Raw genomic sequence first — 23,123 nt, 5'->3', positions numbered from 1 at the left:
GCAGATGAGACGACCGCATGAATCAAACACAAAAATCTGGAGAACAGGCGGAACAGCTGCTGCTCTGAAAGACACTCAGACGCTCTTTGACGGTTTGAAATCTCACCTTCAAACACTGAGAGCTCGATGGTGCAGAGGCTGATGGGGAAAAGCAGAAGTTTTGTCAGGATTCTGACGTGGAAATGTGGCTCCCACTGTTGCAGAGCATGAAATCTGTCAGTATGTGGGAGAGGGGAACAAATGCTCAGCTCAAAGCTTATATAAACCCAATGACAGGCAGCGCACGCACACATGCGCACACACACACACACGCCGGCCTCCTCAGCCAAAGGGCAAAGCTTTCCAAAGAAGGAGGGATTGTGCGGGGCTGGATTGGATGGAAGGAGCAGGAGGTGTAGGGGAAGGAGGTCAGTCGGCGCTATGAGTCAGCACACACACTGAGAAGCGTGCGCGTGTGCTCGATCCGCTGCGTTTCCATGGAAACGGCTGAGTTGACCTGCGTAAAAGCAGGAAGGATGCCGGCGGACTGCTAAACGAGGACCCCAGACGGGGGGAGGAGCCGGGGAGCTCGCCATTAACCCCCTCAGGCTCCTGGATCTTAAATCTCTGGGTCAGTTTGACCCCCAACCTGTGGCGGGTTCTGCAGAGTTCAAAGTTTGGCTGCGAGTGGTGGTTTGTGTGCGTGACAACATGGCGGCAGGTGTGGCGCTAAAGCGATGACCTCAAACTGCAGATGATGAAGATCTGACTAAAGAATGATGAAGGTTTGCATCATGAAGACATTCCTGCTCGCCCTCTGTTTTCATGTCAGTTATTTTATTACCCGTTTGAAAGTCGGACTTTGACTGGCTGTAACCTGCGGTGCGTTCACAAACGCCTGGGAGACCTGACGTTCATTCCAGCCAAACCCTCAGATCCAATAAATCCTGATGAAAATATCAAAGCCAGGAGGCAGCAAACATTTGGGCTAATCCCCACTACTTTTGGCATCTTTAAGTGGGCCAGACGGCGCTCAGAAGTCATGGGCGGGGCCAAAGCGGGGCGATGGCGTGCTCTGTGGGAGCCAGATGTGCTCCGGCTTTGGGACGTGTTGGAAGACTCGAGCTCTGCTCTAAAGCTCAAGGAGAATGCAGAAAAGGTCCGTGTCTGAACCCAAAAAATGAAGACATTCCTGGAGCTGAAACTTCATGATTTCAAACATATTTGGTGTTAAATCTTTCAAAAATGAGCAGAAACAAACTTCTGAGGGACAGAAACCCTTATTTTCTGTTCCAGTTTTCTCTTCATCTGCATACAAAAGAACTTTCAGGGGTTCACAAACGTATCGACACGGTCAGGATGGGATTGGTTTCTCTTTCTAGTGCAGACCAGACTCTGGATCTTCAGTCTGGTTCTGTTGGATCTTGTTTGGTCATTTAGTTCTGTTTCTACTCGTTTTTTGTCTTTTCAAACCCAGTTTCAGTTGTTCCCTCATATCGGTCACCTTTTTGTGTTTTTGGTTCATGGTTTTAGTTCTCTGGGATGGACCTGGAGACGGTTGGGATAAGCTCCAGCATCCACTATGACCCACACAGGAAGGAGCTTCAGAGAACAAATGAATGTTTTTGTTGTATTATTAAGTTACTTAAGTTTCCATCATGTTTTTCAGTAGCCGATGTGTTGTTTATTTATCTTTAGACATATTTCATAAAAAAACATTAATAAAAGTGTAAAAAAGTGAGAGCTTTAATTCCCACATAGAACGGCTTTATCCACAGAACGGAAGATAGAAAATCTAAAAATAAGAAAACAGGAGGAGTTCCACATTTAAAAAAAACAAAAAGGGAGCCAGGTGAGGTCACCAGGTCTTTCTTCTTAGTAGTAGCTAAATGTTGGTCATGATGATGGATGGCAGAAAATCTTGATTTATTCCAAATTTGTGACGATTTGGTGGATCGTTTTCAGTCTTTATGTGATGACGTTTAATAAGTTTACAAATATCATAAATAATAATTACAATTTCCATAATTAATTATTTCTTAATGCATCCAATTGAGGGACAATTGAATTTTTTCCCCCTTCAAATAGATCTCCTCCAAGTGATAATGGAATACCGTACCTTCTGAATCCTCATCTTCTCCTCCAAAACCCAGAGAATGCACAGAGAGCGCCACTTCAACACTTCAGCAACATGTTTATTGAAATAAAATCTGTTTAACTATAAAAACATCAGAACAAAACACTGTACAATTATTTCCTCTCATGTAGAAGAGTACATGACTGATGAAGCAGTTCAACTGAGCGCGTGCGGCTTTGAATCCGACTACACAGCAAACGCAGCCGCCAGCAGGAGCGCCGCCAAGCTGCCAACCTCAACTCTAGAGCCTCCAAACACGGAGGCGGGTCCTCTGCTGCGGCGGCGACGGCGGGAACACGGCGCGGGAGTCTTTGGTACAGCGTTTGAACACAGCTACGCTAACAACAGGAACAGTTGGACACGGCAATGTACAGTCGGAACACCTTCATGTGATTGTCTGGTTTCACAGTGCACGTGACATTTCCCTCTAAATGGAGCTGCGACCACAGCAGATGTGACACACAATCACCCCCCCCCCTTTGTACATTAAATAGACAGAGCAAGGCACACTGGGTAAAAGAAGGCGAAAGCGGGCGCCTGGAAAATTACCTGCCATTAATCTGTGCAAACAATTGACTTTTTAGCCTCACTGATTGCAAACGCGGCAAATTAAGTCATATTTCAGCTCAGCTGACAGGAAGTGCGTATCTTTTCCTTCATAGTCCGCCTTTCTTTTCTGTGACTCCCTAACTGAGCTGAAATTACCTTAATTCGGTCTAGTCTAGTTCCTGGGACAAAAAAAAAACTCTGACAAAATGAATCTCCATAAAGAGCAGCTTTAACCGAGTCAGCTCCATGGACAAAAGAGGGAACACAAACAAGCCTGAACCTTTCAAAGGTCAAAACACACAACAGATGAGAAAAATAAAATCAAACAAAAAAACCTTCCTTCATTTAAACCTTTATGGAAAAGTGACAGTGAAGACAAATAAAACGAATGGAAAACATGAAGAAAGTAAGGGTGGATCCACTTGGGTTTTCCAATATCCGATCAGTTCAAATTGATCAATTTGGGTCAAATTTCAAACAGAAACTTTCTTAAAAAGGAAACATCTGTAATTTAACAGGTAACCATCATTCAAACACTACAGAAACTGACCATTTCAAAGTATAAATGAAAAAAACATAAAAATAAAAAACACTTCACATTTGTCAACAGTCAATTCTGGGGCTCTCTGCCACCAGAAACAGATATTGGTGCCCCCATACTGGGTGGATCCTTTATCTGGTTGTTGTTCATTCAGTGGCATCCATGGTGAAGATAAGACCAAAACAAACCGAAAATGGTGAACAGAACCAAAGCAAAAATCATAGGACTGAAAGTCTGACAGTGAGAGGTGAATCAGTGCAGCTTTGGTGGGAAAACATTGGCTGTGAGTCCCCGCGAGATTAACACAACCTGTTGGTCCAATAGATGCCGTTGTGGTACACTGCCGTGTTTGCGTAGTCTCCTACCTGTTTGTTGCTGTATTTGGGTGGATTGGCCTTGTAGCTGTAATCCGAATATTGGTCAGAGCCTGTGGAGTTGTTGTCGCCTGTTCCTACGAAGGTGTTGGTGGCGGGAAGGTCCTGAACGGCGAGGTGCTTCTTGGAGGCCGAGGGGGACTGAGGCTGCAACTGAATGGACGGCAGGGGGGAGTTAGAGCGGTAGTGGCAGCCCAGATCAGGGCTTCCGGGTTGGCGATTGAGGGGCAACAGAATTCTGGGACTGTCGTTAAGGTTCTCTTTGATATGGTTGAAGCCGAAGCCTTTCTGGAGGCTGGCCTCCTCGTCCTCCTCCAGCTGCTTGGGCTGTTTGGGAGCTTTGTTCTTCTTGCTCTTTTTCCCTTTGCCGTTCTTTGGACCCTGCTTGGGAGCATAAAGGTCTTTGTTCTCCTTCTTGCCAGCCTGGTACCCACTCTTGGTATCGTTTTGCAGCCAGTATCTGATGACCACCACGGCCACGATGATCAGGATCACACCCGCTATCCCTGCGAGGCTGCCGTACACGATGTTGCTCTGCTGAGCGGGGTCGTAGTTGGGATCTCCAGCAATGTCTCTGTCCAGAGGCGTGTAGAGGCTGTGGCCGACCAGTCCCTCGATGAGGGACACGTTGTTGGTGGTCTCGTTGACGTAGACGTGGACGAGGGCGGTGGTGTGGCGAGGAGGCTTGCCTTTATCGCTGACTTTCACGACGAGGCGGTGGAGCCCCTTGTGCTTGCCGGTGAATCCCTGAGCCAGTTTGATCTCTCCGCTGCTGTGTGAGATCTCAAAGAGGCCGTGGGGATTTCCTCCGGTTATGGTGTAGTACAGCTCAGCGTTGAGCCCAGCATCAATGTCCTCAGCTTTCACCACCTCCACAGGAGTGTCTGGCGGGGAGCTTGGTTTCAGGTGTGTGTAGGAGGAGTTGGCAGGTTTGGTGACGTAGGGGGCATTGTCGTTCTCATCTAGGACGTTGATAGTTACACCAACATAGGAGGATCGAGGGGGATCACCGGCATCAACAGCTTTCAACCGGAAGGTGTAGGTACTTTCCTTTTCACGGTCAAAAGAGATGCTGGAGAGAATGGTTCCTGTGCCGTTTTGGATGATGAACTTGCCGTTGTCTGGCTCCACAAACAGAGTCACCTGAGAATTCTCCCCCTTATCGGCATCACTAACCGTAACCACACCAACAGGATTGAGTGGAGGCATGTTCTCATTGACGGAGAAACTGTAGCCACTTAGCATGAACTTTGGGTCATTGTCGTTTCGGTCTTCAACATTTATCACCACTATTGCAGTCCCAGTTTTACTTGGAACGCCTTTGTCTGCCGCAGCCACGCCAAACTCGTAGAGCTCCACGTCTTCACGATCCAACTGGTTCCTCACGCGGATCTCTCCAGTGTTGGGATTGATCTCAAAGAGGTTGGCGGCTGACGGCTCGATGATGCTGTAGACCAGCTCTGCATTTACGCCGCTGTCTGCGTCTGTTGCCACAACATCAATCACTTTATCACCAGGTTGGTTATCTTCTGCAAAGCTCACCTCCAGCAATGCCGGGGAGAAGTTGGGTGTGTTGTCGTTTATGTCTGTGACCTGGACTTTAAGGGAGTTGGTGCTGGACAGAGCTGGGTTCCCAGAATCCACGGCAACTATTTCAATCCTGTAATCCTTAATGCGTTCATAATCCAGCAGGGTTGTTGTCTGCAAGAAGTATTTCCTCTTTCGATCGTTGGCTAATTCGGTTGCAGGCCGGAGCTGAAATGGCACATCTCCGGCCACCACACAGGTCACCACTGCGTTTTCCCCCTCGTCGAGGTCAGACACCTGAATCAGGGCCACGGGTGTGCCAATCGGCATGTCCTCTGAGATGTTGGCCGCAGAGTTCTGGTGAATGACCAAACCAATACCTCGGATCTCGATAGCCGGTGCATTGTCGTTCTGGTCCTTGATATTGATGGTAACCTGAGCCTTAGAACTCTTGGAGTTTGGCCCCCGATCTCTGGCCGTCACATAGAACTTGAGCAGGTTAACCTCCTCTCTGTCCACCAGACCCTTGACGTAGATGATGCCTGTGGAGCGGTCAATGCGAAGTAGTCTCTGGACAATATCGCTGGCCTGATGAAAACTGTAGTCGATCTCTCCGTTGGCACCGGTGTCGGCGTCGTTGGCCCTCACCTGCAAGAGCACAAAGCAATGCTGTCAGTCACTCCTTACTCTCCAGAGTATAAGTCGCAAGAGCAAATATTATCTAATTAAGAAGAAGAAAACCATATATAAGTCCCTCTGGAGTATAAGTTGTTTCAGAACAAATCTGCCAAGCGTAGCTAAAAAGAAAAAAAAAATACCAGAATAGTAATCTTTTGATCTGTTTAACAAAATTATCAAAGTTTAAGAGGAAAACAATCAGATTCTCTTCCATGTTTGAAACAACTGCTAAAAGACAACCGATCTTTACTGGGAAAATAACAAATACATGAACCTTTTTATGTCACAAAAAAGTTGCTCCTGAGTATAGGTCGCACCCCTGGCTAAACTTTGAAAATATCTCCAACTTGTACTCTTTAAAATACAATAATAATGTCAGGAAGTGGTGGTGTAATACCTGGTCTCCTGCATTTAGGTCCAACACCACCACAAATAAAGCGCAGTTTCACACGTTCTTCTGAGTAATTTTAGCATAATTGATATTATTACAAAGTGGAAATTTCTATTACACTGTCCTGTCTACTTCTATGGTACTTTAGCGTGTTAACCTTAAAAATAGTGGTAATGCTCCAGTAAAAAGCTCTGCATGTTTTGCTGAGCAAGTGTAGGTTTCTGCAGCGTGGAACATAATAGACGATCAAAGCTAAGTGCACACAACCAGCAGAGCCTCATCTAACGGCCGTGCAGCGGGTCATTGGCATTTAATGGGCAGATGAGTGAATGTTAATGTTTCTCTCATTATCACAAAGGCCTGAGCTCCTCGGCAGCCATTAGGAAACCTGAGAGGACAGGCCAACTGCAGCCACAATCAGATTTCCAGAGGATCCAAACCAACTTTTATGGACTTAATTAGTCAATTAGCCGGTACGAGCAGTCAGCAAAATATCACTTAGTTTGGCCTGATTTGGATATTTTTATATCTTAAAGAAAACAATCCACCACGTTTTAATTGGAGACATTTACAGTTGTGGCTGTTAAGAGAGGTGGGTTGTAAAGAGGGTGCTGCTGGTTCAGCATTCTCCTCATTTGGGACTCATCATTACACAAGCGGGGGGTTAAAAGTAAAGGCCCCTTTTCTTGAAGGGTGAATCAAAACCAACAGAACCTCTTATTAAAGATTGTTTTAAGACCTTTTAATTAGGAAATTTTATTAAAAAAATATTTAAAATGACAGCAAAGATAACTGTTCAGAAAACATGTCCTATGATACTTGCTCTATATTAATGAATTCCAATGAAAAATAATCTGCATACATGTATATTTTTGTTGATAGTTCATACTTGATTTATATTTGTTTTTTTAATGAAAAATAATCACATTTTGTCTGAATTTTGATAGTAGATCTGAATATGCAATGACAAGGTCTGAAATATTGTTATATCTACTTAAGATATATCTACTTAAATAGTCATGTGATTTGTTATTTGTGATTTGTAATAAGGTATTGTTACTTGAGGATTCCTAATAACCTGAATCTATGTTGGAAAGATATAAATATCTGATCTTAAGTTAACCGGATAGTGATAATACACGTAAAGGAAATGGATTACATAAGTTTGCTTCCTCCCACTTCCTTCCAGGCAATCTCTTAATGTCTAGTTATCCTGTGTTTGACATGTCTTTATAGAAGTAAACTTCTGATGATTGATTGAATTGCACATGATTTTTTTCTTGATTGCTTGAAATAAACAATTTCTAATCTAATCTTGTTACTATAAATAATCAGAAAACAGCAATCAAAACCGACGGTGGCATGGACTGAAAACAGTCTTAGCTTAGTGACTTAGCTTTGTTCATTACTAAACTGGGCTATTACAGATTTAGTCTTTCTCCACTTTAGCCAAGAAATCGACAAAATAAAACAAATGTAATGTAGAATTATTTAGACTAAATGAGCTTTTGGAGATATTGGTCACATTTTCAGACGAACTTTAAACATGTTACGCAGCCAGCTGTCCATAAACTGTTCCTGTAACAGACTACAGTTCATCCTGACACATAATGAAAATCTGCTTCCCGTCTGCTGAAGATCACAGGCCGACACGCCAACCACCCTGATGAGTCACTGATCCGGGTCTGAGGGGTTAGGCTCAGAGAAAAGCACCAAAGTGAAATGATAATTTCTCCCGTCCATTGATTTCCTTTTGGCCGTCGTGGCTTTAAGCAGCAGATATCACCGAAAAGCGGTGAATTATTGACAGCCTCTGAGAATTGTGTATTGAACAGTCGAGCTGCAGGACTGCTGTGATGAAGCAGCTCTGGCCGCTCTCCAAGGCCGCGGCGCCCAAACCTGCAGCAACTTTAAACACTCTTTATCTGCAAGTTAAAAATTAGCAGGCGGGTTTGTTTAATGAGGAGCGCCGTCTGTTGGCTTTACGAGATGACCGGAACAAAAACATCTTCATGACGTTTTATGCTAAATGTCAACTATCAAAACATCAATGATTTAAGGTCAAACCATTAGAAGTGTTTTATTAATTATAGAAACGTGCAGAACGGCTGCATTCATAGAAATGGTTGTGACTTCATTCTGAAGCCGCCTGAGGAGAAAGCTGACACAAAGCCAAAGTTCTGCTGAAGTCGCGGCTGCACACGGCTGCATCGCTCACGGACAGCTAAAGCAGGTCAGTTCCTCCGTCAGAATGGTCGCGCTGCCTCTGGAGCATCACTTTTCAAATGCACGCCGAGTGAAATGAATTCTGTGGCTCTCTGAAATGCAATGAGCCACATCCAGAGCAATAATACCAATAAGCCCCGTGGATAATCTCATGACTGACTCAGATTAAGTCATGCACTGCGAGCTGGAAGGTTGGCTGCTCGCGCTGCAGCGAGGGAGGGAGGGAAGGAGGGGACAGGAAAATCGTGAAATGGTTCGTCGGGATGTTGTTCAATGAGCCAAAGCGAGGCTCCCCGCTCTGCCAGCTGAAGCCGACATCACGTACCGACGGCCGCGTCCAACAGCTCAAAGGTGAGGTGGAATCAGTGGTTAATATGTGACTACACGCCGCGATCCCACGCCCTGCTTCACCTCCACCGCACCATCTGTCTGTACGGATAATTGAGCAGCATGTTAAGTGCAGTCGCCGCGCCGGCTTGTCCTGCAGCTTTCAGACTTATCTCCAAAAGGCCAAAGGTACTTCAGTGATGTTTGGTGACAGCAAAACGTCTGGACCGCTGAGCCGCCGCAGCAGTGAACGATTCATAATGAAAAATATTTTTGTTCTACCAAGAAAGAACGAGTCCTATTCCTAATGGAAAAGATCTGCCGTTCAGCCTCTTCTAGTTCTCACTGACACAGGTTTCCTGTTTCAGAAATACTTCATACATGTGATATTCACTCTGGTGTTGAAGGGAAGACCCTGTTTAATCTAATTAACTGAACCAGTGATCTGAGAGGGAACCAGCTGAACCGTAAAATACAATGTTTACATCCGTGAGCGGGTCACGCTTTAGCATAAACAACAGACCACGCTAACGTCTACAAACAGACCTTCTTTCACGGCTACGAAAGACTGAAAATCTAACTAATAAAGAAAACGTCAAGATTCAAACCTCAAAGATTCAAACCTCCATATAATGACTGAAGCATCTGGACTAAATCTCTACGTACCATCACATCCAGGTCTCATCTAGCATCACCTTAAGGAAAAAAACACTGAAGAAGATTTTTAAGTAAATGAAAAAGCATAAATGAGAGTGATTTAGAAGAGCATTTACATAATTCATTTAACTGACTTTTAAATATTTGATGAATTTTATGGTTCATCATTTGTACATTTATTGCCCTTTCTATCTTTTAATCTATACAGTGTCTTTGACAAGTATTAGCTACAGAGTTTACGAGCATTTATGTTCTTCTGATGAAGGTTGTTTTTAGTGTTTTATGACTTTTTTTGTTTAGTCCTGTTTAAAAGTCTTATATGTCAATCACCTTATGTTCTATACACCTTGATGAAAGGTACTTTACAATTAAAGAGAGATTGATTGATTGATTGATTGATCTGCTGCCTGAGAAATATCCTGGATTATCCATTATAAACTCTATTACTATGAAGACAATATTATTATTATTAATTAGGTACCAGTGAATGATCTGTCATTAATATTAGTTAATATTAGTTAAAGTTAAAATGTTCATAATTTAAAAAAAGTTTTAAACCAAAAACACAAAACAAATTAAAACTGAGGGAACTGTTTCCAAACTGTTATACCTCAAACTAAATATCCATGTTATTTACTGTTATTTAGTGTAAATAAAGTCAGATTTACTGAAGCTGTTGACATTTGTCCCTGAAAACCACGATCTGGCTAGGGCTGGGAGTCACTGGGTACCTCACGATACGATGCGATACATGCCTCACGATATCGCGATACTGCGATCATTGGTAAAACGCTCTCTAACAACTCACATTATATAGAAAAAGTAAAAGATCGGTATTTGCTGAGAACACATCGAGAATCAATCGCAGGACTAAATATTGCGATATATTGAAATTTCGATATTTTGGCACACCCCTAAATCTGGCGCTCGTACCTGCAGCACGGAGTGTCCAGGTGGACTGTTCTCCGGAAGTTCCGCTTCGTATAGGCTCTTCTCAAACTTGGGCGCGTTGTCGTTCTGGTCCGTCACTGTGATTCTCAGCAGAGCGCTGCTTGCTCTCGGTGGCTTCCCACCATCCACCACTCGGATGTTCAGGTCATACGAGTCCTTCTTCTCGCGGTCCAGGGTCCCCTGGACAATCACCTGCGGGACTTTTTCTTCCCCGTCGTCAAAGATTTGCAGGCCAAAGAGTTGGTTGGCGTCTGGACCGGTGGTCAGAGTGTACTCCGCCACGCCGTTGGATCCCGAGTCCCTGTCCACCGCGACGGGGATGGAGAAGAGGGTACCGGTGTGCGTGTTCTCGGGGATGGAGAGTGTGAGGATGGGCGAGGAGAACTGCGGTGTGTTGTCGTTGATGTCGAGCACCTCGATGATGCCTTCGATCAGCCGCGGGCTCGAGCTGATCCCCTTCGCCATGTCCGTGATCGACACCTCAAACTCTAGGAAGCATGGGTCGTCTGAGAACAGGTTACGGCAGTCTTTGAGAGTCTCTCGGTCAATGGGGATCTCTGTGGTGTAGATTTCACCGGTCCTGCTGTCCACCCTCAGGTACGGCGAGCCCACTTCCAGCTTATACAGGTGTCCGGATTCGGGTAGGCCGAGGTCTGCCGCCAGGCTGCCGATCATAGTGTTGGGCGGCTGCTCCTCTGCCACTCTAAACTTGTGGTTAGAGGAGACGGCGCCGCAAGGAACCATCAGCGTGATGCTCAGGAGCAGCACACATCCCCACCTCAGAACAGCCATGACTTCTCCAGACAGCAGCATCCTGAGGGAGACAGAAACAAGCAGGAAAAGTGTCAGATACGGAGCATCACCGAGCGATGGAACCAGCTTTGTTGAATGACTCTACTGGTTTCTGTCAATAGAAAACACAGTTTATTACAAGTCTGTTTGTTGTCCAACATGAGTTAGAAAAAAACAACGGATTGAAGGATATTTTCACTTGTATCTACAGTATAGGGTGTGGCTTATCACAAGCTCTCAAAGTTCAAACCTTCACAGATTAATAAGTCCAGTATTAAGAATGAAAACAAAGATCTGATCACAGTTAAAGAGGTATGTAGATTCTGTACAGGAGACACAAGATGGAGGACATTGATTGATAATGGTCAATCACTGGAAAACAAGACAACAGGTGGACTGCAACATAGTGAGGGACCTCTGACACAGATCCCAATGGTTCCACTTCACAAAGATAAAAAATTATGAAGTTAAAGACAGAGGTGTAATGCTTTTGGTACTGTGAACTCATACAGTCTGACATAGCCTGAGATACTGTTGGATCGGTGCAGGATCGTCCAGTCTCTGGACTTCCATTGATTATATAATATTCCATTGAGTGTTTCTTGGTTTTCTTATACTTTACATCTCATGAAACATGCCAAACATTTCTAGTTTCTTTTTAAGTCCCACTCTGATCACCTTCTGATCTATTTTCAAAGTGTTAACAGAAGTCGTTTAAATATGATTATGATGTTTTTAGCCAAAATCTAAAAATCTGTGTCCTCTTCTAGGACATAGTTTCTGCAGAGCAACAGGAGTAAATTAGAAATTCATCTCTGAGTTGTGGGATGGACTGTTGGCATGCCTGCCCCCACGTCCTGTCATCCATCTCTTTACACTCTCCCACTGGCTCACAGCGCCTCACAACCCCAACTAAATACTAGTGGTGCAACAAAAACGGCAGCGGTAAAGTTTAGATCCGGATTCCAGCTCGGACGAGGAAAACAGACGTTCATGGATCTATTTTTCGGCAAGTGGAGGCATCAGAATGGAGCGCTGCTGGGAACTTGTGGCCCCGCCCACTGTATTTTCTACATCACAATTATGATCTTTTTCAAACTGCGTTTTTTTTTTTTCGTCTCCTGATTCTTTATCTCTGTCCTCTATCATAGAAAAATGCTACAAGAACACCATTTTTATTGGATGGGTTTATAATGAACTGTCTAAATCGCAAACATAAAAGACTTCTTTCTTGAGAGGATCCAGGACACGTTTCCATCTGCAGGAGAGTCTGGCCTTGCAGAGGGGAGGTTTTATTTACAGTAAATTTGAGGCTGGCCCTGACCTCAGCGGCTCCCTGAACAAAGCCACGTCTGCCTTTAAATGTTTTTCCTCTCAAACTGACTTCTCACCTGGAGTCCATAACGCTTCATCTGAGCCAGACTCCCCCTGAAAAGAGCTCCTTTTCTCTCTGTCTCCACACATCGCTTCTTCTTGGCGGTAAATCGTCTCAGACACACACTCTGTGTTTCATTCTGTAGGAGATTCTCGGCTGCAGGTTGCTGAGGTTAATCTTTTTTTTCCTCTCCTTTTATCCTCATTGATTTGGACACACACTCAGATGCACGCATGCTGAGCGGTGAGCAGGAAGTCACGCCGCTCTCCTTTTCTGTGCCCTCCCAACTCAGCAACACTAATGCAAACAAGTTGTTTGTCTGTGTGGGAGGGAAAGGCTCGAGTTTCCTCAGCCTACCAGGTCTCCTGCAGAGCCAGTGAGATGGAGAAGCGATGGGCTTTGTATCAGGTTATAAATCAGCACTCGGAGATCAGCCGCTCGCTTCTTTGGCTCAGACATGTTCTGCTTAACCTGGACCTCAGCTTAGATAACACAAAGCAGCAGAGCAGCAGAGGCCTCGGCCAGAATCCACAGCACATTTCACATCATCTGTCACCACGCTGAAGCTTTTTCTGACAAGCACTGCACTCCCAGTGTGTTTTATGGAGTGTGGGCACAAATTCCTAAATGACTTTTAAAAAATGCTGATGTTTGTGGGTCTTTTTTTACACAAACAGTCCAAATAAATCAACATGATGTGGGAGGGGCAGAGTCACTGACTGCTTAAACCTCTAAGACCAAAGGCGTCCCTGGTGACACCAAAACAAAACACGCTCTTTGAGTTACCATAAGTCCTTAACGCCATAGCCATAACCGTTTACGAAGTTAACTTCATTCTGTTAAATGATCTTTAGTGTTTTATTGTCATTTCATTTTCTAAAATCCATCGGCATCAGTTTGACTAAAAAATAGTCAACAGTTTTTAGCAATAATTGGAGTTTTATCAGTTGAGTTTTAATTGTGGGGAGTAGAGGTGTGTATTGGCAAGAGCCTGACGACACAATACGTACCCCGATACATGTGTCACGATATGATGTGTATCCAGACACATGTTTCACGATACGTACCCCGATACATGTTTCACGATACAATAAATATCCAGATGCACGTGTCACAATATGTGTATCCAGACACGTGTTTCACGATAAATGAGTTACGATATGATACATATCCCGATACATTTTCCACAATACGATGTGTATCCAGATGCATGTGTCACGATACGATATATATCCGAATACATAAGCTTCGATACGATACATATCCCGATACATGTGTCATGAAACGGTATGTATCTGGATACATGTGTCATGATCCAATACATATCCCAATAAATGAGTTACGATACAATACATATCTCGATGCATGTGCCACGATACGGTATGGTAAGTCCGATATTTTCAAAGACAGTACCAGAGAATATTTCCCTTTTTCTTTTCATTTAAAGATTATGTCTTTGAAAAAAAATAAAAAATATACAAAGTAAGATGTTGAATTACAAATGTTTGCTTCTAAATAATTTATTAAATTGCAACTTGGCAACATTTTAAATCAATACAAGTATCACCAAATGAATTACAGGGAATGATTTCACTGAACCGATACATTCTTCCACCCCTACGGACCAACATGGCATGTTTGATGTGCACAACATAAAAAAGCACATGGGGTGGATCTGTACCCCCCAACATCCAGAGGAGGGTCTGCAAAGATAAGGTGGTGATTGATCACATGATCTCTCCGCTCCTCCAGAGGAAATACGATCTGCACGCTGAGGAATCTGACAACTCGTCGTTCTGGCTCATGTTTTGGCAACAAGGCAAAAAGCAGCCGTTTCTGCTCGACTTCATCCTTTATGTCGTCCTGGAGTTGACGGAGCACCCATTACTCATCGCGCTCCGGGAGGCGGAGCCTGCCCACTCGCTACTCCTGCCGTGTTTTATAAATACAGTTGTGCAGGAACCGCCATGTGCGACTGTCTTTAAATCTGACTTCTGTTTATTTTTCCTCAGACGGGCCCTGTGGTTTTCTCTGCACTTGACACGGGTGAGGTCAATCGCGCCCTGATTTGACTGCTGTCTATAAGCATGAAAATTCCCCCCCCCAGCCTGACAGGGGGATCAAATTACAGACAGACGTGGACAGAATTATTTATCCAGCATCCATCAGGCGTACCGAGGACCTGTTCTAAAATTTTACCTTTGAACTGGATTTGTTTGGCACCAGAAAAAAACAGGTTGCATTTCTGGAGATAAACAATCCAAAACACTATTTTTGTTTTTCAGGATTGAGTTTAAAGCTGGAGGAGCGGCGGAGGAAAGCGGCGGCGACAGCTGCTGCAGGAAGCCTTCAGTAAACAGCCGTAAAATAGAGAAAAACAGCAGCTAAAAGCAGAAACTGCTGCTGCTGTGGTTCAGCGGCTCATGGAGCCCCCCCCCACCACCACACACACAACACTGTGAATGAGCTTGAGCGGGGTGGGGGGGCAAACAACTAGTTTTTCTCTTTCTGCATTTTTCCGCTTAGCTGCAAAATAACCGAAGTTACCGACCTTTGACATCCGACCTGGCAGCATTTCACACGTTACCGTAGAAACAAAGCTACAGCCACCGACTCTACATGAGAACTGGAGCGAGCGACTATGACGTCATCCACAGGAAATGGTTTACTTCCAGCTCAACGTGAAGTCAATTCAGACGCCGTCATGTTGGAGCCAGACGTCATCAGTGATTGGTCAATATCTTCAATATTTACATAAATAAGCTGCAAAAACTAACATTAATGTCGGTTTTAACTCGTCTGTCCAAAATGTTTTGGAATCTGCAGCAAAACAAGAAACACATTTCTGTACTTGTTTGGTTTGAGACAGTTTTGAGTTTTTTTTATTAACCTGAAACAAAAAGGAACTTTTTTCATTCAATGACTAATTTCCAGAGGTGGGGACTCAAGTCACATGACTTGGACTCGAGTCACATAACTTGGACAGGAGTCACATGACTTGGACTTAAGTCAGACTCGAGTTATAAATTTGACGACTTTAGACTCGACTTGGACTTCCAAACCTCTGACTGAAACAGTGTCGGCACGTTGGAGCACGATGACCACATTTGGCCACTAGGTGTCCTCGTTCTTAGTTTGAATGAAGCCTTGAAGCTTTGAAAACTTTTCCATCACAGTTTGAGGAGAACATCTCCGAATGTCGTTCAGCCAGCGGCTCCTAAAAACCTGGACGCCGTTTGACCTTCTGTCACTCTACAACGTTGATGCGATCGACGTGAATCATGTGATTCTGAAGCAGAGAAAACCGTCTTTTCATGATGGCTTTGTGTTGTTATGCAACACCTTACAGAAAGGGTCCGTTAGTTGAGTTACGGTAGTCGAAAGAACACTAGAGATAAAGCTCGGATGTTAAAGGATTTTTTTTAAGTTTTATATGTTTGTTCCGTCATCAAACCTCCTGTAGCGTGTCTGCTAATGAACATGGAGCTAGAAAACTGGAAGAAAATCACTATTGAGCGAGTGAAAAGCTTAAGCTGAATATTATTATTTTCTCCCCATAATCAGTCGCGAGGATTAATCAGGTTAATTAAAGATCCTGTAATGTTCTGGAAAAATCTCAGTCGTCTGTGAAGCCTCTGAACCAGCAGGAACTCTCCGGCGGCCGTGAAGTCACATTATCGGCACCGTGTTGGATTGGCGCCGCCGTCTCAACCCGGCGCAGCTTTCTCCACATGCAGACGGAGAGATGCGGCTGATAGCGTTTAGCTGTAAGCCTCGTGGTTTCCATAAAATCAGTTTCTCCCTTTTCAGCTCAAACAAACTGAAGGGGGAGTGGGAGCCTCAGGTAACAGTGGAGTTTGTTTTTCCAGCCGGATTCCTCAGAGGGTTTAAATCAGGAAAATTCATGAGAACGAAAAGACCAGAATAAATAAAACTCCTCTCCGGGTCAGAATGCGGAGCAGAAAGAATCAAAGAGCGAGCAGTTCCTGTTTGCTGATGTGCACCGACTCTCATGTTCGCATGTTTGTTTCACACGCCGCTCTGCGGCCGTGTCCTCGGGGGACGGGACGGGTGAGCCGGGATCGTCCAGCTCGTCCTTTTTCCCACCAGCTGAAACGTTCCCATCGACCGGCCTGCGTGCACACAGGCGCGTGCACGTGTGTGAGAGCGGGTGGAGCCGCATTTCCATTTGTGAGGAGGCGGGCGGCGGCGGCTCACAGCAGCAGCGGGCGAGAGACAAAGCCTCACAATAGATGACAGAGGGAGGAAGAGAGGAGGGCGTGTCCCCACTAAAGCTCTGGCATGTTCACCACAAAGCAGCTAAATGGCCCCGCCGGCCCCCGCTGAGCCCGATCTCCATGTGAGATCCTGCAGGACGAGCCGGGAGGCCGAACCTTCAGGCTCCAGCACATTCAAAGGCCTGAAGACGTTCGCATTACAAGGGAACGCAGCGACATTTACATTAAAATGTTCTTGTTTTTCACCTTATTTCTAAGAATGTAAATACAGATAAAGACTTAGAATTGTGTTTTTTTTTGTATGCTGTCATTAAATCATTTACATTTCCTCATTTCTCACCTCATAAATGTCATTAATAAAGTTCTGAGTCTTGGATTTAAAAAGTGCACTAATAAAACAGATTAAAATGATGGATATTTGCAACAAATCAAGTCTTATCAGTTTTGGAAAACAGCGTGTCAAATTCTGGCAGAGACATTTCTGTTACAAAACATTTATAACAACAACTTATAAATTCAATGTCTAAAATGAGCTTTAATCTGAAAAAGTCTTTTAATCTTCATTTTTTACAAAAATTGTATCTTTTCATTGAGATTTCTTGGTTTAATATTAAAATTAATTTGGTTTCATGGCATTAAATAAACAGGAAACTATAAATCAAAAATTCTTCTGACATAACGGATCAAAAGCTGTCAAACTCCTTTAGCGGATGAGAACATCTGTCCTGAGTCTGATTTGGTCAGAAGTTTCTACCAAAACAACCTCCTGAGTCCAGAGCAGGAAGGAGGACCTGACCGCGTCCAAGAGCAGACCTGTGACCTCTGACCTCCGGGCTGTGAGCTCCTTCAGCTCTGAGCGGCGTCGGCAGGAACCTCCTGCTGCTCCAGACCCCCCTATCTCCATAACAAGGAGCCCTTTGCTGGTGGGGGGGGTAAAGAGCTGTTTCTCCCTGAACGCATTTAAATTTCTGCTCTTTCATTCAGTAAAAGTTACTAACAGGAGTTTATAGTTTTATATCCGTCTCTAGTTTTACCAGACAGTCATTTTAAAATTAAAGCCATTTCAATCACAGGAAAGTTTATGGTGAGAACATGAAGAACTCAGCCTGAACAGTTTGGGGTGGGGGGTAAATGAGGTGCAGGTGTATCTTATGCAGGTGTGTGTGTGTAAATCCTCTAGTCTAATTATCTGATATGTGATCAACAGGTACCCAAAAGTCAAATAGTTAGACAGTCAGAATAGTTAGAATTTGGTGGTGTGTTTGATCTATGTGTGTAGAAATGCATTTTACTGATTTTTTACAGACCTCTAGATCTTTGAGGGAGGTTAGTCCCAAGAAGGGATAGATAAAAAAAAAAAAAAGATCCCTAGAAAACATGAAAACCAGTATGTGTGTGTGCAGGTGTTGGTGTGTGTATGCAGGTGCGTGTGCAGGTGCGTATGCAGGTGTGTGTGTGGATATGTGTGTCTTGACACAAAGCAGCTGAACGAGAACGTCCAGAGACGCCCAAATGAACCGTCCACACGAATGCACAACATCAAAAGAAGCTTTGAAGGTTCTGGATCTCAAAGGGACGTCTGCGGTTGATGCTAGCCCCTCCCCCAACAGTCCATTAACGGTTCTATTCACGACCACGTTTGATCCGGATGAACTCAAACACAGCTGAGCGTTCAGCTGATCATAACGTTTTTCTAGATTTCTCTTCATGTTCCTCTGATGAGTTCATCAAAGCTCCTCATGGTGGCGCCGAGCTTATGAGGGAAGAAGTCCTGTGTCCTGATTACAGGTATGGGTCTACCTGTACAGTCTATGGAGACTGAAGGCCAAACAAACGCCGGTCCTCGGATGAGCTCAGCAGCACAAACACGGGCCGGGTGTTTCGTCACGCCTCGAGCGCGTCCACGCCTTCTGTAAACCGTTCCTCAGACAGGTATGAGGTGAGGAATGTGACTCTGCTGTGACTCACTAACAACCAGCAAACCAGATCACATGACCGCCGGCAGCGTGTCATCCGCTGCGACTCACTGTGACTGGTTTCGGTCAGATTCCGGATTTTTCCCAAATCTGCTTTGAGGGGAAAAAGGAAACAGAAAACTCAGAAAGAAAGAAAGAATTCTCTAAAATGAGATTTCAGGATTTTGTCTCCTTATAATTTTCTTTATTTAACCGAATTCTCAAAGATTTTTAACTTTCAGTCAGTTTTAAGATCTCACACTTGGAGAGTCTCAGGGCGACTGCTCCGCACTGACTGCTGGAATCTGGACAAACTGGTTTGGTAGCTTCAGGGTAGTGTTAGTTAAACCGCTACCAAAATCCCAAATAAGGAAAGCAGGCGAGCATCCGATGCTTCCAGCAGCAAAGATCCCAAAGCGTTCAGGAACCGGGACGGCGCGTGGATTTCTGACACGTCTGAGGAGAGAGCCCCGCCAGCCGGGAAAACCTGAAGGATTAACCTAAACTGTGACCCCCCCCTCCTGTTAACGATGGCTTCAAGGAACCAGGACGTCTCAACGTGAGAGATCAGAGGAGGAAACGTGAACTCAATCAGCTGATGGTCACTGACGAGGCTGCAGAGCTGCACGTTTAGCCGCGCTGTCGCTGCAATTATTCCGTCCACAGATTTCTCCTGATCAGCAGAGGCAGCAGGGATCCGCGGAAACCGCGCCGCCTTTTCCATTTATCATCCCGTCATCTGAGACTCCCAGCAGTTTAGCAGGAATTAACCAGCGTTTCAGCTCACCAACGCGGTGCCTGACGTCACACAGCGGAAAATGAACCCGACCTCCAGGAGGACGCCGTCAGCTCACTGAGGTATAGAAGGATTAGAAAAAGAGGTAAAAACAGCCTTCACTGGAGGAGGAGCAACATCTACTTTCCTCTGAAATCTTTGGTCAGAAGAATGAACCTGAAGAGGTGAAATGAAGGCAGGGAAACAAATCAGGAGTAAATGTCGCCGTGGCGACGCTCGTCGGCCTTTATATTAAAGGTGGAATCTTCTGAGATCAAAGCAACATTTTCCCCAAACTGAGAAAATGCTTCCAAACTCCTCATTTCAAACATTTAGGATCATTGTCTCTTTTTTTCGTCACAAATTCACCTCAATCGTCCAGTTCAGATCCAAAAGGGGATTTTTAATTTAAGCTTCAGTTTATCAGAGGCTGAGGTTCACCTGATGGGAACATTTTCCTCCACGTTTCCATGAAACTGAATCGGCCGAGGATGAGAAAGATCGGCATCTTTGGAGGAGGGAATCTGAAACGACCAGGAGGACTGTTGGTGTCGCACGGATGAAAACGTGTCTGCGATTCATCCACACCTGCAGGTCGAAGTCTGCACTCAAACGGAACCGGAACGCCGACCGACCGCTCCCGCCGAGCTCGTCTGAGCCTGACGGGATGCCGGAGATGCTTCAGTTTTTTTATTTTTGGAAGCTTTTATTAAATCTGAAATGGCCCTACATTCATCATTTGACGGAATAATAAAACGGTTCAGGACTGTTTGGTTTGGATTTTCCTTTGAAAAGCCTCATCTGAAGCTGAAACCCATGAAAACCCAACAAATGTTCCGCTGTGGTCACATGGCGTCTTCCCGCTGCAGTAAAAGCACATTTAAAAAAGAAACTGAATTTTTTTCCTTTTTCCCGTCACACCTGCAGGACACCTGTGCAGAACAGACTCGGCTCTCACAGCCGCGGTGTGAACCAGAGTCTCTGTGCTTTCATCTCCGCCTAGAAAAAATGAGCCTGGAGCCAGAAGCTTCATGGGGGGGGGGGCAGTGGTTCTCCTGAACCGGTTCTGGAAACATTAAAGATGGATCACTGTTTGAGTCTGAGCCCCCCCAGGCCTGATCCAGCCCTGTGTGTGTGTGTGGGGGGGGGGGATTCGTCTCATTTTTCTAACTGTATTCATCTGTTCAGAAACCCCCCACCACCACCCCCCAGGAAAGATTTCCTGCTCCCCTAAATAAATAAGAAATAGCAGAAATCCTGACTTGTTCAGGAGGGGTCAGCTGGTCAGCTCTGGTGAGGGGGGGGCTTAGCTGCACGGGGTCAAAGGTCACGTCTTAAAGTGCGCATCTCCAAAGGTCTGAGTCCGCAGACGCGGGAGACCTCAGACCGGAGGAGCGGACGGATCGGAGACGCACCGGAGACGCACCTGGACCGCTGTCCTCCTCAGTGGGCGGGGCTCATTTACGACCTGACGCCACAGGTGTGATACTCGGGAGTTCTGCATCCTGAGGGTCTGTCGTGGATACCCCCCCACCCCCCACCGCCGCCTCCTCAGCGCAGAGCGCCGCGCGCCAGAGTTCAGAAAGGCAGAGGAGCATCCGTGACGGAACCTTTGATGTTTTTATTTATGGGGGTGTCAATGCGGATTTATTGTAAAGAACTGAAAAATGATTTCTGAAGAGCAGCCGCGCGGTCTGCGTGGACCCCGCGCGCCTTCACACGCTCCAGCGGGCGCGCGGCATCGGCACCGATTCCGTGCGTAAAAAGGCTCGTGCGGCCAAACGGAGGAGTTTGGAGCGCAAAGGCGTCAGCAACGGAGGGTGTCGGAAGCAGATGTGCGGGTGTCCTACCTGAAACGCGTGAGAGCCGCGCGGGTCCCCCGCTCGGAGCGCTCCAGCCCCGCGTCCGCGCCGCCGCTTCCCGGCTCAAAGGCGCAGCAAAAATCCGCCAGAATCCACCAGGACCCGGAATTCTGTCCGAGCGCGCGCCTGATGAGGATCCAATCCACCCGGGGGGGAATTATTCATCCACTTTGAGCCCACTTTCTCTGTCGTGACAGGCGCCGCGGGTCCGCAGGCTGTCCGTCCTGGAGCCGCAGCTTCTTGGTGGGGAGACACCGGTCCGGACGGTCACTGACGGAGCCGCGGCAGCATCCTCCGCGGGTGTGGGGGTGGCGGGTATAGACGCAGAGCCAAAAAAAAGAAAAAAAAGAACAAAAATGCCAAAAAAAGAAAAAGAAAAAGAAAGAAAATCACCCAGGTAAAGCAGGTCCCGGAGCGCACGCGCCCAACGTCCTGATAGCTTCCCGTCCGCGCGCTGCCCTGAAACTGTCCGCCTCGCGGTCCGGTCCGGCACGGAGCGGAGCGCGCGCCTGCACCGTGTGTGACGAAAGACGGGACTAAGTCCAAACAACTGCGCTCGCGCTCCTCTCCCTCCCTCTCTCTCCCTCCCTCACCCGTAAACTCCTCACTCTCAGGGGGTGGGGGGGCGGGGGGCGGAGCCAGCATCTTCCAACAACTTTGTGGATTTCCCAACATTTTCTGTGCTCACAAGCCCGTGCGCGCGCGCCTTCATCATCATCTTCTTCATCAGTGCCGTTTTCATCAAACTTTTCATCACCTGATAGATGAAGAGGAGGCGCGCGCGCGCAGGTGCACCTTCCCGGTCCGGAGTCTCTCCTCTGCGGAGCCTCCACCTCCCCGCTCCTTCCCGCTCCGCTCCGGCCGGCCTCAGAGCTGCCTCCGCCGCGCTCTGAGCGCCACCTGCAGGCGACGAGGCGCAGCTCAGCCCGCCCTCCTCCTCCTCCTCCTCCCTCCCCCTCCGCTGCTGCTGCGGAGCGCGGGCTGAAGTACAAAGTGCGGCGTAAAACATGAAACGCGCACATTAGCGGAGCCGCGGGGAGGAGGCTGCGGTCCGGAGCCGCGCAGAGCGCGCGGACATGACCGGCAGCACTATGGATTCTGGGAAACGGCGCGAGCTCCGCTTCCGCTTCAACCCAAACGCAGCTCCGCTCAGAGACGTGGAAGCTCTTTAACATTTACCTGTCATCACGAGGACGGTCGACTTTACATCAGAACACGCGCGCGCGCACCGGATGACCTGCAGGAACACGCGGCTCCGGTTAACAACCGACATATTGAGGCTTATCCGACAGAAATGTTTGGAAAGTTTACGAGACTTTTTATTGGTTTTATTTATATCAATGGCGTCATAAAATTTTAATTTTCATGAACAAAAATGTTTAAACATCACAAAGAGGAATTCTGGGAACATTTAAATACATTTGTGTTAAAAAGCAGCAGAATCCTGTTAAAATTAATAAATTCTCATTTATAAAAAGGCTGAATTTGAATAAAAAAGCAAAGCTTTCTCTGTGTGTTTGAGGATTTTTGGTCTTGATCATTTATTAGAAAGAGAAAAAAGGAAATGTTAAACACCACAAATCAACAAAGAAGAAGACACAAAGTAAAAGAAAAAAGAAAGAAAATTACACATGAGGACAACAGGGAGCAGATAAATTAACCAAAGATCAAATGACAAAGAGACAATAAAAACACATCAAAGTTCCTACAAAAACAGTCAATAAATAAACTGAAACATTTTCAGGAAGAGTCCAAATCATGAATACGTGTCTTCAGGAGACCCCAGAGT

At 45.9% G+C, this 23,123-nt stretch overlaps 1 protein-coding gene across 4 annotated transcripts in view; it reads right to left on the bottom strand.

Moving 5' to 3' along the window:
• LOC112137819 (protocadherin-1) overlaps positions 1-22,280 on the bottom strand; it is a 164,092-nt gene extending 141,812 nt beyond the window's left edge. For 3 of the 4 annotated variants that reach the window (XM_036213797.1, XM_024260324.2, XM_024260325.2), the window contains exons 1-3: positions 21,323-22,280; positions 10,320-11,151; positions 3,572-5,755 (exon numbers count right to left, since the gene is read on the bottom strand). In XM_036213797.1, the coding sequence (XP_036069690.1) occupies positions 3,572-5,755; positions 10,320-11,150 (3,015 nt within the window). In that variant the 5' untranslated portion in view covers position 11,151; positions 21,323-22,280. The remainder of the gene's footprint in view (positions 1-3,571; positions 5,756-10,319; positions 11,152-21,322) is intronic. The other variant, XM_024260327.2, reaches the window with a different exon arrangement.
• Between the last annotated feature and the right edge of the window lie 843 nt (positions 22,281-23,123).

Source organism: Oryzias melastigma, linkage group LG10 (assembly GCF_002922805.2).
Source record: "Oryzias melastigma strain HK-1 linkage group LG10, ASM292280v2, whole genome shotgun sequence".
Classification (NCBI taxonomy): Eukaryota; Metazoa; Chordata; class Actinopteri; order Beloniformes; family Adrianichthyidae; genus Oryzias; species Oryzias melastigma.
This window is presented reverse-complemented; position numbering and strand designations above follow the sequence as displayed.